Source organism: Pararge aegeria, chromosome 1 (assembly GCF_905163445.1).
Source record: "Pararge aegeria chromosome 1, ilParAegt1.1, whole genome shotgun sequence".
NCBI lineage: Eukaryota > Metazoa > Arthropoda > Insecta > Lepidoptera > Nymphalidae > Pararge > Pararge aegeria.
In genome coordinates, this window is record NC_053180.1 from 18,064,557 (window position 1) to 18,081,203 (window position 16,647).

General features: G+C 37.5%; 2 protein-coding genes across 2 annotated transcripts; one reads left to right on the plus strand and one right to left on the minus strand.

Moving 5' to 3' along the window:
* Positions 1-382: 382 nt before the first annotated feature.
* On the minus strand, positions 383-6,954 carry LOC120633328. Its single transcript, XM_039903880.1, has 4 exons — positions 6,671-6,954; positions 3,339-3,433; positions 2,595-2,714; positions 383-533 (listed from the first exon to the last, which is right to left on the minus strand). The coding sequence occupies exons 1-4, from the start codon at positions 6,876-6,878 to the stop codon at positions 405-407; spliced, it is 552 nt and encodes a 183-aa protein (XP_039759814.1). The 5' UTR covers positions 6,879-6,954; the 3' UTR covers positions 383-404.
* Positions 6,955-13,636: 6,682 nt separating this feature from the next.
* LOC120635415 lies at positions 13,637-13,975 on the plus strand. The gene has a single exon (XM_039906469.1). It carries the CDS (start codon positions 13,637-13,639, stop codon positions 13,973-13,975), a length of 339 nt encoding a protein of 112 aa, XP_039762403.1.
* The last annotated feature ends 2,672 nt before the right edge of the window (positions 13,976-16,647 follow it).

A 16,647-nucleotide genomic window follows, 5' to 3' on the forward strand; every position in this document is an offset into this window, starting at 1 on the left:
CTAGCTTTAGTTTTAAGTTAACGAATGCAGTTGTCACCATTTCTAACATTAGTGTAACATGTTAAATGTATGTACGCTTCATAAGTGCCTGTAATAAGGTCTACATGTATAAAACATTTTTGAATTTGAATTTTGAATTTGATACGCCAAAAATAACGATTTCTTAAACTGGTGGTGAATCAATTATATCACCGGAATTAGCCCGTAGACTTTGTCCATTGAAAGTGTACACTTACAGCTAACTTCAGGGTGTCGGTTTTTTGCGACGGTGTGCGCGCGCATCGTAAAAATTTACTCTCACCATTTTTCCCTAACGCGCCAAAAGAAGTATAACTTCAAAAAGAAATGTCGAGGGTCCCTTAAATTATTAACACAGTTATATTATCTACCATTTATTTATAGCTTTAACACAAATTTACGGTCGTAGTGTAGTTCTCCGTGATGTTGAGCAAGCTTCTCTGGATTCCATGTAAGTAGAACTGGTAAGACAGACTGGTTATGTTTCGGAATACAAACGTCATGCTTATGTTGTCCTGGCAATAAGACAAATTAGTATTACTACCACACGTAAACTTTATTTCGGAATATTAAAAAGTATCTGAAATTTTGTAACAGTTAAATCTTATGTCAAAATAACCTTTAAATATCTTAGATGCGACGATTCATTGATTATTGTCGGCCCTTGGATAGATAGTAGAGCGATAATAGCCTAGTGGATAAAGCTTTGGCTTCTCTTTCGGTGGGTCCAAGTTCGACGTCGCACGTCTAAACTTTCGGAGTTCATTTAAGCAATTAAATATCACTTGCTTTAACGGTGAAGGAAAACAACGTGAGGTCAATTGCTGAGAGTATTGTCTTGAGGCGTTTGAAGTCTACCAATCAGCACTTGGCCAGAATGCTGGACTTACTGACAGATACATAAGTGCTTGGGCCGGTATGGGCCTAACACTTAGCATACTGAAAGGAGATCAGTGGCGTGCATAGAGGGTATGCGCTGGGTATGCAGACGATATAAAATGAGTTCTTTTAATCCAATACGAGTTATGAAAACTTGAGGGTAGGCTTTTTATAACTTTTACTGTGCATATTCTTTATCATTATCATTTTATATAAACTGTATACCCTGTGCATATCCTCTATGCACGCCACTAAAGGAAACCCGTGCCCTGTAGTGGAACGGTGGAAAGGAAGGTTGAATCCGAAAATGTGTGTTCTTGGTAATTTGAGTTGTAACGCGTTTTAATGTTTTGCCTCGTTATTCCTCCAAAGCGGTGATAGACTATAGATGGGACTTCGACTTCACTTTCGGGAGGCCGAATTGGATCCCAGCTCGCACCTTTTTTTTTTTTTTTAAACGACGAGGATCCCTTCGGACTTCTGCCTTATGGCAGGGCATGTCCGACTTGCACGGACTAAAACAACCCCCCCTATCTGCTAGGTCTGCACGGAACCGCTGGGCATTACTTCAAGCCGACCTTCTTTAAGTGTTTTCTCTCTTTTCCTTCTCATCTCTTTCTCGTTCCTCTCTCCTCACCATAATGCTTCTTAGCATTTGTGCATATTTTTGCCATTCCTCTTCACTGGAGAGCATGCGCGCTATCAGACTCTGGGAGTCTACATTACTGCTCGCTCCCTGTGCTACGGATCTTAAGTCTGTGCAAGCAGGACATTCAAAAATAGCATGTCTTGGGGTTTCTTCCTCTCCACAAAAGTAGCATTCCTCTTGGAGCTTTCCCAATTGCGAAAAGGTAGGTGTGGATACCCCGTGGCCACTGAGCGCCTGAGTGATCCATCGGTCCACCTCTCCGTGCTTCCTGTTATCCCAGCTCGCACCTATAACTTTCAAAGCTATGTGCGTTTTAAGCAATGAAATAAAAAAATACTTGCTTCAACGCCGAAGTAAACATTGTGAGGAAACCTGCATACCTCTGAGTTCTCCTTAATGTTCTCAAAGGCGTGTGAAGTCCACCAATCCGCCTTTGGAGTTGGCCAGCGTCTACGGCCTTAACACTATCTCATCTGAAAAAGTGTTTAGCTCGAGTTTTAATAGTTTTTTGGATTTTCCTTCGTTATTCCTCGTAACTGTTTCAATGTTATAAATTGAATTTTAGTTGACTGTGTAGTTATTTTTTTTATAATATATCAACTGCAAGCTTTGGACATTCTTATTATCCTCAATACTTTTTAGCTTAGTTTTTCAAACTATCATTTTATTTGATTGAAAACCAAATAAAATGAACTGAGAATGACTTGAGAACCGCATACCGACTCCACTTTACGTGACGCAGGCGTGTTATGCTCGTAACTAGGGTTTCTAGGTAGCCAAAGCTACTAGCCAGACATATCAGCTAGTTAGGACGGGCGTTTGATTGTCAGTCTTAGAACTTTATTATTAATCAGTCAAATAAAGTCATCAAATAAAATTAAATTCGAGATAAACATTTATCCAGAAAATTCGGACACCGTTTTATTTGACCGGACACGTAATCAAAAAGTCTAACTATGTCCGGCTTTATCCGGACGCCTGGCAACACTATCCGAAACTGACAATGATTTTACTTAGTATTAGTCCAGATATATCATTGGTATCCTACCTGGTGCATCCCTCCACTAGTTATGTACCCCTTGCTGTCAACTCCTGAGAGGTGGAAAACCACTTTGAGTCCTGTCAGTAAATAATCTATATGATCTTCCTGAGTCTCGTCTCGCTGGAACTATAAAGACACATATCATATTTTTAGTAAAGCTTTTTGTGACAGAGCTCGTCCGGGGAAGTACTACCGCCATGCAGCTGTGTTTCGATCTGAAGGGCGTGGTTGCCGGTGTAATTACAGGCGCGTGAGGCTTAAGATAGACGCCTTGGTTTTAAGGACACAGTGCTGCACTTTCTAGGACGTGTTCAATGCGTGTGCGGGCTCTTAAAGTGTTGCTCTGTTCTCGGTCAATTATTATTAATATTAAAAAAAAAATTAAGCATAGACTCCAGCTCTATAAAGCGCAAGTAAGCCCTCAAATGGAGCAATCCTTACAGCTTTGGGCTAGGGCATCCCTTTACCAACTTCTTCAATATCATGGAATACATAAGCGGGATGTTCACCTTGTTGACATTCCTAAATTGGCTTGCACATAAAAGTACAAAGCATAAAAGAGACGTTAGCGCTCTGTGAATGAATGAATGAATGAATACACTTTTATTGCACACCACATTAACATACAGTAAAATTATAAATAAAAATTTAACACAAAAAAAAAAAACTCGGATCACTTTAAATTAGCTTGCCGGCTATTTTTCTTTTTTTTTTTATTCCACTGCAAGTTATTTATAAGAAAAAACTTACATTTTCCGATGGATAGCTTAGCGTGAGATTCACGTCTTGCGGCGGAAACGTCCAAGCCCTGGTGCCGTACACAAGGAGCTCTGCATCCGTCAAATCTATAAAATTCAAAAAATATATTTATATCAAGAAGGTATATTATCTTATAGTTCATAAGAACTGTTGAAACTTACTCAAGAGTCACAAATAGACTGACATGACAGTCCAGTATTGTAGTAGTCCGCCAATTCAACTAACTCTATGCCAAGAACCAAGTTGATTTGTTTCTAAGTTAGGGCGTGTAAAAAGGACAAAAAAATACACTTCCACATGTATGCTATTAGACGATTAGTGAAGAAGTAAAGATTGCCAACCTCAACCTTTCAATGTGAATGCTTGTAAAGTAGGGCGCACTGGAATTAATTATTTTAGTTTTCCTAAAAATTGGTCTTGATGTCTGCTGACCCAAGAGAAAAAAAGAAAGAAAAGTTTAATTTTTTACATTGCACCACACGTTACAATTTTAACGACACCATGTATGTTATGTGTGGCACAACCTAGAAAAAAGGTGCCAGCTCAGCATTGTGCTACATGCGCCAGTGGGAGCATACAGCGCTAATTTTCAGTTGGCACCTTGTACCAGGTGACACCACGGAAATGAGTAGCCATCTACTGACCACATTTTAATATTTTAAGAGTTGGCACTTGTTTAGCCCAATTCGAAGGGACAATAGCGCCAGCATTTTGGGTACCATGTTCATAAGTGAACAGTTAGTCGGCTTACATTTCTGTAAATATTAATGTTATCTTGTAATTATTATTATGTATTTAATTATTTAAATTATATTTAACCTAAATAAACTAATATCTCATTAAAAAAATATATAAATGTTAGGTAACAGGCGGGTCGTGGGTAGACGGACTCTCCTTTGGTGAGATTGTTGAGGGGTTGGTCCCCCCTTAACAATCTCACGTTTGAAACCCGGTACGTACATTTTTGGCGTCAACAATTAAATTTATGACAATTAAGCTAATATATCACTTGCTTCGACGGTGAAGGAAACCTGCATGCATGAGAGTTCCTAATAATATTCTCAAGGCAGGCGAAGTCTATCAATGCGCACTAAGCAAACGTGGTGGGGCTACAGCCTAAACCTCTTTTTTAAGAGGGATCCGCGCTCTGTAGTGGGATGGTAATGGGTCGACGATGATGATGCTAGGTAAAGACTGATCGATCAAGAGCTTTCATGGTTACAAGATCATCGACTCTGGTCCGGGTTAGTTTTTATGTTGAATAGCACAATGAAGCAATAAGGCTTAGAAGGCTTAACGTGCTCTCCGAGGCATGGAGACTTACCCATTACTTGCTACTCGTTAACTCAAAGGTTATAGTCGTACATGCTTATCAATAAACTAACGAGGCCAGAAGGAGTTTTATAGATTTATGGATAAAGAAATTTGAAAAATTCACGTTTTCGAAATAAAAATGCCTCTTATAAGTTCATTCGATAACGTCACATTATTCCCAAATTGGATAAAATTCCCAATTTTCTTAAGAGCACCGCACATACAGCCTTTAATTTTATTAACAATTGCGATAATCACAATGGTAAGCCTTCTCGATCCTCCTCGTATCAATGAAAAAAAAAGCTAACGTTTTTTATCTATCGACGTTTTATCGATTATAATTCGTCTGTGGTAAAACTCCGGATATAGATAACAAAGATATAGAAAAAAGTGACTATTTATATTCGTAAAATTTATGTCGGAAAAAAGCAGCTGATTAATTTCTTTCCGGCTATTTCTGGATAGAATCAGCCTTGTAGAAAAAAACCTTGGACGTATTAATAAATTAAGAGTTTGAATTAGGTAAGTTTTTCATTATCTCGGATGGACAGCGTTTAGGAAACTTTGTGACATGTTTCCTTACAAAATCCCACGCGCCTAACAAAAAACGTTCGTACTATAATTGTTGCCTTATGACTCCAGAAAGAATTGTTTCGGCTCTGAGATTATGGATTTATTTTTCAATACTTTTACGTGATCAAAGAAGAGAATCAAAATGGCAATCGGTAAGGACATCGTCGGAAAGACCAATAGATATTTGGATCTCACATGGAGATGGAAATGATGACCCAGCACCGGAAAATGCAGCGTTCTTAATACCACCATCAAGTGGACAGACCATATAAAGTAGTTCGAGACTGCAGACAAACACCAAAAAAACTGTATTTTCAATTTTGAAGAAGAAATTGACCCGACATTACGAGGGATAAGCGGAAAAAGAAGAGAAGAGAGTGGATGAACGCACCACGATATTGTGTGCGTCCTAAAGGGAAGGTCAAACCGCGACAACCAATATGCGTCCTGAGCGGCGTTCAAGTTTGCGTCAAGCTTGCGTGCAAAACTAGGGTGCGCTTAAACATCGCAGAATTCAGTTTTCAACGTTAGCTTATTGTGACAGAGCACATACGGGGAAGTACTACCGCTGTGTTTATTTTTTCCGCCAAACAGCAAGCTGCAGCTCGTCTTGATTGAAGTATAGAGACTATAACTACAAATAATATTTTGGTATTAGCAGAGATTTTTGGGACAGAGCTCGACCGGGGAAGTACGACTGCCATGCTTATTTTGCCAAACAGCATTGCCTTGTTCTGGTCTGAAGCTTAGTTGTGAGTGTAATTCAAGGCACATGAAGCTTAACTACGCCTCAGGTTGATGTACTCAAGGTGTCACTTTGTAGAAGGTACATGTTTGTAGGCCATGCAAAGGGTTGCCTTTTTTTGCGAGCAGGTGATATCCGCAAAGGCTGGTGAGTGAGACAGAGAAAGGGCATCAATACTTCCCTCTCGTAGGAGACGAACCAGGCGCCGGAGGACAATCAATGACCTCCGGCCTCCATGAGTTGTAAGCCTCCCCCCGTTTCCCCCTATCTTCTATCTTCTTCTTCTTTCGCCTGGCTTTTATCCCAATTCATTTGGGGTCAGCCCTCCTAGTGTTTCTGAGCCTCACTTTGTCTCTTTTGTTGTGTTGCTCGCGATTATGTAGTTTTTAATGGTTCTTAGCCAGGTTATTTGGTGGTCGTCCACGGCCTCTTTTTCGTCCTCTATATTCATGACTTTTTTTGTCCTCAGGCATATTTTATGTATAAAAGAAAGCCCTGCAAAGTGTTGCTCTGTTTATAGGCGATACAATTTCAGTCTGGCGAGTCATCAGCTTGGTCAGCAATTATTACTATAAAAAAATTGCAGACGCAACGCAAGACGCAAGTAAAATTTCGGCGGGTTGGCCTTCGCTCTAATGGTACATAATTACTAAATGGCTGAAATGATGGGAATGATAGTTTCCACACTTACCTACAGTTTCATCACGGCAATAATACTTTTTGACCGATTTAAACAGAGTTGCGTTCAATATTTGAGTGTCGTTATCATTGAGAACAGCTTCTTCCTCCTTCACCTCCGCTTTATACTGCGCAGAAACATCCGAATCGACCACTGTTTCAGAACGTAAGCACGCGACGAAAAGATATATTAAAATTATCACTTTTTTCATAATAAACATTTACATGTGCAATTTTGCCGTTTCCTTCAAGCAAGCTCAAGTCATAACTAATGAAGTTTAATTTTAATGGAATCTAATTAGATGTGGGCAAATAAGTACTTAAGACGGGACACGATAATGTGTTATCTAGTGATAATTAATAAGAATCCTTAGCGTTATGACTATGATATGAAATGACCTTCTATAATCTGTACTGATCAGAAGTTTTTGTGTATGTTTGTTTGAACGTAATTAACTCCGGAACAAACATTCCGTTTAAAAAAATATATGGCTACGACAGGAGGACGATGCGACGCGGTCGGTCGTAAGATGAAAGTACAAAGCAGAAGTTTCGTGGAACCGCTTATATAAATATAAAACTTAGTAGATCTGTACGAAGAGTAGCCCACAGCTCAGATAGCTACACCAACAGGCTTTTTTGGAAACCAAGTAAAAATACATGAGTACAACTTAATCTTAAAAATTACAAAAATTTTTTTTTTTTTTTTTTTACATTAATGACAATATTAAAACAATGTAAAATCAAAATAATAAGTACGAGTATTTATGATGTGAATTTTGCTGCCAGTTTAGAGCGACGCTCGAAAATACTTTGAAATAGCTGACCTTTTTTACTATACAACGTGTTACGTAATTATGAAATACTGTTGGAGGGTGGATAGTTATATTTCATAAGGAATCATCCTGTAAAAATATTAAACCAAAAAAAGCACATATTTTTTCCATACAAACGAATTCAAAACATTCTAAGTGTTTACTTATGACAACCCTATTGAAGATAAAATACCAACACGTTCATAGTACCTTCGCTACGTGACGCTTACCGAATAAAGTGACACGAGTCACTTTATTAGGTAAGCGCACACTTTTTGCATGTGACGTTAGTAACTGATTTCTTTCAGTTAAAACTATGGCAATGGCTTACTCAAAAACTATTAGCGTTTTGGTTCTCAGAGACGGTAAATAACGTACCTCTATAGCCTCTGAAGTATTATTTAGGTTTTAATTTACACGTTGTAGTTGTATACCCAAGCAGTAAATTACGCCAATCCTTTCCTCCGTCGCTGCTTGAATTGAGGAAATCGAACACACTGTCGTATTTATAATATAAGCAGGCATACCTGTGTAGGTACCACTTTTTTCCATTCTGCCATAAAATCATGGAATTCAAATTAATTAATAAACGGAGGCCCTCGAACCGGTTCTATCCCGTGGCTCCCACCCTTCGAAACCGGACCCCTCATTAGTCCACTTTACTATTGTGACTGGCTATTATGTTCACGCCTCGGGAACGAATTATATAGAGCTGACTTTACAACTATTTTGGCTCAGATTGCCTACCTATCTCGCTTAAAGCAATATTATATTGAAAAAAAAAACAGTTTTTTTTTATGTTATTAATTAGCTATTAATTAGTTCTGTCAGATTTCTTGATTGATATGGTTTGTTATAAACTTTCCGTAAATCTCTAACAACGACTCCAGCCGTGTTTTCTTCACACTTGTGCGGGGCATATAGTGTAATTTTAGATTCATTGTAGCACATGCACTTTAATCAATGCTAGCACTCTCGCCAAAGCTCTCATGTACCGAAAAGGTGCGCTGGTAACAGTTACGCGGGAGATATGACATAATGGGCAAGTGGTAGCGAGTAGAGTGTCTGAAAAGAAAATCCCAATATCTAATTTATTCCAAAACTGGGATATTAAACGCAGGACTAGTCTAAAATGTAACCAATAAAACTACAAGGCTACTACATAAGTTTTAGAGTAATAAAATAAAACTATGTTATAAAATCAACAATTTTATTACTATATCATATTTCAGGGACATCGTCCACGTAGCCCATTTTAGTGCCATATATTTCCACAGTGTAATTAAAACCACCCCAAAGCGCACTCCTTAAATGAACATTAGCATAAGTGAGACCGATTCCACCATAATCCACTTCCGCAGAGGCTCCCTCGTCAGTATCAGCATTGTCTATCATATAAACAGCTGTTATAATGTTATCGCTTTCTTCATAATACTTCGGAAAAGCAATATCAATTGTACGAATATATAAATTGGGTGTTTTCACATGCTCACTCTTATGCAACAATCTGTCACCAGAAGATTTCGTGCCAACATAAACACTTATAGAATTTACACTATAAAATACCAAAACAAAGACGAAAAACACTGCACTAAGAGACGCCATGTTGTTTCTTATCTTTTTTATTGTTCCATTTATCAGGTTTGCGTCAACAATTTAAAAAAAAACTTTGAACTTTAAAACGGTTAGACTTACATTATTAAGTAAATACTTTTTGTTTACTAACTGTGCAAGATTATAAGCGAAGTTAAAAAGTTTTTCTAGTGACAACTGTGAAACGTTGATTCTATCATGAATTTATCACGACCGAATAGCGCGTGTCTGATAAACATTGTGAGAGATAACACGTATGTTTAGACGCTATTTTCGATGATACTCTGATAGTATCGAGATCCTAATGATAAATGATTTAGTATTTTCAATGTTATAGTTACGGAACAAATACCAGCATACAGTAATAGTAACACAGCCAAGATTGTCTTTTTGATTATGCATCTGTCACTGTAGTTGGCGTTTGGCCTAATTACTAATACCGATGCAAATTTATCACATTACCGGTACCGGTGCTCTGTTTGCGTAAAAATTCCCATAAAAAATTTTGTCCGCAATGCAAAACACTATATCCCGACCCGCCGCGTCACATTACATTTTACCCCACTTTTGTCTAGGACCAGGATGTTGAGTCTATGCTCTAGAACCCTCCTCCTCAGACAGTAGGTACGTGAGCACAGCAGTGGGTTCTTCAATAAGGTGATTATGTAGAAGTATATTGTGCTACCTAAGTTACTAAGTAGGTTTACCTGTTTAAATATATAAGGACATAATATTCCCTTAAAATTCCACTGACACAGTATTTTTTGTATTATCATCATCATATGAACCCATTACAGGGCGCGGATCTCCTTCAAAAAAAAGAAGGGGGTTAAGTCTATCACGCTGGCCTAGTCCGGATTGGTGGACTAATTAAAAACTAATTTATCGTATAAAGATTTTATATAAACTTATCGGGATTATGTATATAATATTTGTTAGCTATGTATTACTGTATATTAATTAGTTTTTAAGTAATTCCGACGAATGTCTTAATTGAAATGATCGGTTATGTAATGCGATTCCCATTAACTCTATCTTAATTAAGTTAGTATAATATTATTTATTCTACTGGCTGGCACGTTGGCTTCCCTTCGGGGGACTGAGTTAAGTCCGCACCTCTTACAGAGCTATGTGCGTTTTTTTTAATGTATTACGACAGTACACACATCGCCACCTAGCCTCAAAGTAAGCGTAGCTTGTGTTATGGGTACTAAGACAGCTGATGAATATTGTTATGAATATAATACACAGAAATACTTATAATATGCAGATAAACACCCCACCCATGCAGATTCATGTTCATCACACAAACATTTTCCAGTTGTGGGAATCGAGCCCACGGCCACGACTCAGAAAGCAGGTTCGCTGCCCACTGCGGCCAGTCGGCCGTCAATGTGCGTTTTTGATTCAAGCTATTAAAATATATCATTTGCTTCAACTGTGTAGGAAGACATCGTGAGAAAACCTGAAAGCATAAGTGCATCTTCACCGTTCTCAAGTCCACCAAACCGCTCTTGGCCAGCGTAGTGGACTACGGCATAAACCCTTCTCATTCTAAAAGGAGACCCGTGCCTTGTAGTGGGCGGGTAATGGGTGATAGCCGATTGGCGCAGTGGGCAGCGACCCTGCTTTCTGAGTCCAAGGCCGTGAGTTCGATTCCCACACTGGACAATATTTGTGTGATCAACATGAATGTTATTTAGTGTCTGGGTGTTTATCTATATATTAAAGTATTGATGTATAATATTCATAAAAAATATTCATCAGTTATCTTCGTACCCATAACACAAGCTGCGCTTACTTTGGGACTAGATGGCGATGTGTGCATTGTCGTTGTATATTTATTTATTTATTTTTTATGTGTATGTATTACATATTTATTAGCTTTTAATTAGTTCTGTCAGATTTCTTGATTGATGTGAATTGTTATAAACTTTCCGTAAATCTCTAACAACGACAGCTGTGTTTCCTTCACACTTGTGCGGGGCATGTAGTGTAATTTTAGATTCATTGTAGCACATGCACTTTAATCAATGCTAGCACTCTCGCCAAGGCTCTCATATACTGAAGAGGTGCGCTGGTAACAGTGAACATTTATTTATTTATTTGGGTTCACAAACTACAATACAGTATCACATTACACAATGGTATACATAGTACAAATAATTACTCACTGCGGCTCAACTGCGTAAACCACATATTACAAAACGTACATGAAATAGATACGAGATAATGTAATGGATATTATATAAAATATTCCAAAAGATTCCCAAAACCATTTATTTCAAGTAGGCCTTATATAAGCAATTGAAACATCAAGTAAGTCTGTTTGTAGTGACTCTACCACCGGTTCGGAAGGATCAGATTCTACCAAGCAGAAGTCGGCAAGAAACTCAGTAGTAGCTCTAATATAATTTTACAATTTAACAATCATTGTTCTATCTTGTGTGAGATGAAAGCGGAGCGGCCTGCTTTCAGGCAATCTCGTCATTAAGAAATCCCTACTAATATTATAAATGTCAATGTAAGTTTGTTTGTTACGCTTTCACGCAATAAATACTTAACCGATCCTCATGAAACTTTGTACACATATTCTTGGAAGTGTTGGAAGTAATATAGGATACTTTTTATCCCGACATTAAGCTCGGTTCCTTTGGGATAAAAGGGTTTGGCGATTTTACACCATAACTCCGACAAATTATAACCAATTTAAATAATTATTTTTGTACTATATAGGTTGTAATATGTGTTTAATTTTGCCCAAACTTTGTGTAGATCTGATGAATGTGGTTGGAGATAGAGGACAGAACTCCTCAGTCAATGTCAATTGAATGCCACATCAAAAAACAAATCAAGCGCAGACGAAGTCGCGGGCAACATCTAGTATATAATATTTATTTACAAACCAAAACGCCCCTGCCATAGGATCGAACACAGAACCTATCACTTATACTTCTTTATGGAGCTGAGACATGGACTCTAAAGGCCACCGACCGGAAGAGGATCCATACTTTTGAGATGTGGTAGTGAACATCACCTATCAATATTAAAAACGCTGGTCGTGAAGACTCCACTATCCGCCATCTGTCTGCGGAAAACACTCGAGTACTTCGGTCACATAGCCAAGAAAGACTCAAACAGTAGGCTTGGAAGAAGGTTGGACCTCCACCTGGTGAGAAAAGCACTCTGCACTAGACTGTCCCGTTAATAGTGCGTATCATGCGACGGAGAATCGAAGAGAAGAGACACGTAGTAAAGCGGGCAATATCAGTTAGGTAATGAGGAAACTCACTCACTCACTCATTCACTCTCAGGAAGAAGGTAATTCCACAGCGCTCGCAACTGCGCCACGGAGTTCGACAAACATTGTTTAAAAAATTGGTTTACATAGATGCCTAGGTATATGACTAACAAGAGCAAAGCTAGTGCATTAGGCAAATTGATTTGACCACAAAGGCCCTTATCTCGGCGAGCTACGGGCGACATTCGGTTAATTTAGTAAATGGCTCGATAGCAGTGACCTCTGGTGATCCGGCCAGCCAGTTGTGATACGAGCCGATACTTGATGGTCAAACTGTGTTGCTAGGCTTACATGGCGTCTATTTGTAGTTAGTATTATTTTAGAAGGTTATATTTTATATTATATTATATTATATAGGTTGAAGTTATACGATGTAAAACTTCTTTTGGCGCCTTATCCACTCGCCTTGTGTATAAGAGTGGGTTTTTCCGAATGAATGACGCGCAGATGTAAAATAGGATGAAGTCATTCACCGATTAGAATAATTCGTTTTAATTTTAGAATCATTTATTTTAAATCCGCTTTTGCTCGTGACTTCTTTCTCGTCATTTTCGTTTTTTTTTCTAGATCTAGCGTCTAGTTTTTCTGAGAAAAACAATACCTCAAGCTGACGCATCTGTTTTCAGTTTCTCCAATATAGGTTTGAACGCCGTGCTTAGATAATATAGGCTAATAATTTCAAATTAGTGGATAAAATTTCTCTAACGCTTTTCCGGGACAAAAAGTATTCTAAGAATGCAAGCTTTTTTATGCCCCAAATTTCATCAAGGTTGGCACAATGATTACCTATACACACTAGCCTATTCCCATAGCAATAATAAGCAACTGAATTCTAACTTAAAATGCAAGTTTTACATTTAATTGGAAAAAAAAGTAAACTCATTCATATTATGTAACCGCCAGTGGCGTGCATTGAGGGTATGCACAGGGTGTGCAGATAATATAAAATGTAGAAAATCTCCAGTACGATTAATAAATACTTAAGGGTAGGCTTTTTATAATCTTACAATGCCCATTTAAGATTTTCTTCATTTTATATAACCTGCATACCCTGTGCATACCCTCTATGCACGCCACTGGTAACCGCGGACTTTAATTTTAACTATAATAAAATAAAAAAACTAGACACAATCTACCATGTAACCACAGCATTATCGCTCCGGTAAACTACATTACGCACACATTTGACCTTTCATCTCACTCGCACAAACACTCGGAAATAACTTGAACTATTTCATTACATTACCTCAAGAGAACTGGACATATCATGATGTTTCTTAGAATATTTTTCCTTTGCGCATTAATCGCTGTAGTCAGCTCAAAAAGCGTTATCGTCGGTCAAATTAGTGACTACAATGGTGTAGTGAGAAAAGTTTACGACAAAACAATCGAATCTACAGGGATACCTTTATTTAAAAGGGAAGAAGAGGTGTATTTCGAATACCCAACAGGTGACCAGAAGATTAAAGGGATAGCGATAAAGGACCTGGATAATGGTCTCGCAGAACCTTCCATCAACCGCGGAGGCATTGGATTCTCGTTCGTGAACATAAAGCTGAAGAGTGAAAGGGGATCCGGTTATAAATATCTTATAGAAATTTACGCGTGATTTGTGAAGTGTTATTATTAATTTTATTATTGGCGTGGACTGACACAGTGTAGATTTTTGCAATTTAAAACAAGCTATTTTAAATATAACGAAAAAAAACAACGTATACAATATGGCGGCCTTATCGCTTCATAGCGTTTTCTTCCAGGCAACCAATGACGAAGAAAACAAACACAGAAAATAGTTTGGTGGTGCATATAGACATATATCCATAAAATAAATATATCATTACTTAAATAAATATATAAATAAAACAATATTTGTAACTAGAGACACATAAATAAATAAGTAATTACCAATACAAATATAAAATATAAAAATTATTTTACTAAAAAATAATATAATAAAATATGTAAATATGCTTAGTAAAAATTGTTGAAATTAGATTGTTAGGTCACACACGGCACTGACAACACAAATATGTATGTATACATATGCAATAATATGAAAAACCATTTAAATTTCATTACCTTCGATATATTTGCAAATAAATAACTAAACTATAGTTCTTATTGGATTCTGGGACGTCAAATTTGACATACAAGAACTGTCAAAACAATGTTCTCAAATTGTATTTAGACTCAGTGTTTGTCTGTGCTTTATTAGGTAAAGAAGTAATGATCTGATTCCATCTATTTTTTGTATTGATCTACTTCGTGCCTTCTTAAAAAAAGGCCAATAAAGCGAATTGTATTTTATAATAATTATTGCTATATAAAATCATTCCGGAACGGTCCTTAGAAATAATGTTTGGTGGGAAAACCTCGTGTAAACTAAAATGAAGTGTAAAAACCCTCGAAAAATTAAATACAAATAATGCCACATTGATTTAGCAATATAAACAAATAGATTTTACCGTAAATATCACCAGGGTGCCAGTAGATATTAACATGTATTAATAATAATGATGTCATGCTGTATAAATCCACCAATCAGATGAATGCGATATCATCTTTCAACAATCTGATTGGTGGAAAATATAAATGTGTTTTTTGTACCATCTAATGTAATTAAACTCTTTTGTACCTACATGTCGTTTTTTTAATGGTTATAGTAATCAAGGTCATGCCTATAATTGAAGTAGTTACCTATTTTTTATTTTTTATTAACGGACCGATCAGATGTCCCACCTGATAGTTAGTTTATTATTTGCCTCGTTGCAGGACGTGTTCCTTGCATGCCCTTACTTTTACTTTTTCAGAAGGACACTTGCCGCTAATAACCTGAGGGGTTGCTACGGCGTCACCGGGGGAGTGACCGAGCGTGAGAGCTCGCCATGAGAAGAGCCCCAGGGCTCGCCAACATCGGGGGACCTTGCATGCCCTGCGAATTTTTGCTCTATTTATAGGCGTTGGTCCACCATCCACCACCCACCAGCTGGGAAATCTGCTTAATCTGTCAATTATTTACTTTTACTCTATGGTTTAGACTTAAGATTTTTTTGGAAATAAACATTATTATTATCTGTGTACAATTTAGTGTCTCAGCTAACAGCTGGTATTTCAGGAGGACACGGATCTAAGCCAAGAGCACACCCAGTATCAAAAAAAAAACATTATTTAATTACTTAATAATGAATTAAGTTAATTATTAGGATTTGTATGTGTGTAGGATTGTGTTTGCGTGGAATGGCTCAAGGCTGGGATCTACTCTTGAAACATTTACTCCACACTAGTAATACAAACAAAGTCAGGAAGCATCTCCAGACTTAGGCATTAATAGCTTGCAGTGGCGTGCACAAAGTCTTTGACCAGGGTATACAAAAAGCAGGAACATGGCATAGAATGGAAAAATTCCTCTGCAATACGAGTATTATAAAATAATTTGGGTAGGCAGAGCTTTTGTGCATGTATGAATTGCACGACACTGATAGCTTGCATACGTAACCAATAAACAAATAATAAATCTCTGATTCACTTGCCACCTACGTGCAATAATGACAAGGCCAAATGTCAATGGTACGTAAACATCGTGTATATAATATTGTATGCATCATCATCATCATATAAACCATTTACCGGCCCACTACAGGGCACGAGTCACCTCACACAATGAAAAGGGTTAAGGTTGTAGTCCACCACGCTGGCCCAGTGTGGATGGGTGGCCTCCACACACCTTTAAGAATATTATGGCGATCTCTCGGGCATGCAGGTTTCCTCACGATGTTTTCCTCCCGATGTTTTCCTTCACAGTTGAAGCAAGTGTTAGCGAATCTGCCTTTGTATGTACATTTGGTTAAAAAAAATATACCTTCGTTCAGACTTGTCAAAATTATGCATAATCTGTGGTCGGTATAAGTTGGAGTAGAAATTCAAAATGACAGGAACCCAGATCAAAAAGGAAGGTCTTTTACTCGTGAAATGGCGGGAAAAATGAGGTATAGAGGAGTAGAGACAGAAGTGTCAAGGGATGAAGTTATCTTTCACTTATTAAAAATAAATTATGTTACTAATTAATTTGGTGCACTCATAGAAATACTGACATTAAAGGTACACCTCAAAAATAATAATTAAAATTTTATTACCACTCATACAAACTCAAAGGTTTATTCCAACTTTTATAATGATAGATAGTTGGGTAAAAACAATAAACAATAATAATTGTAAAAACCAGGTCATCCACTTTATTTTTTATTACTTTTTTATACAACTACAATTTAGCTCTTAACTTCA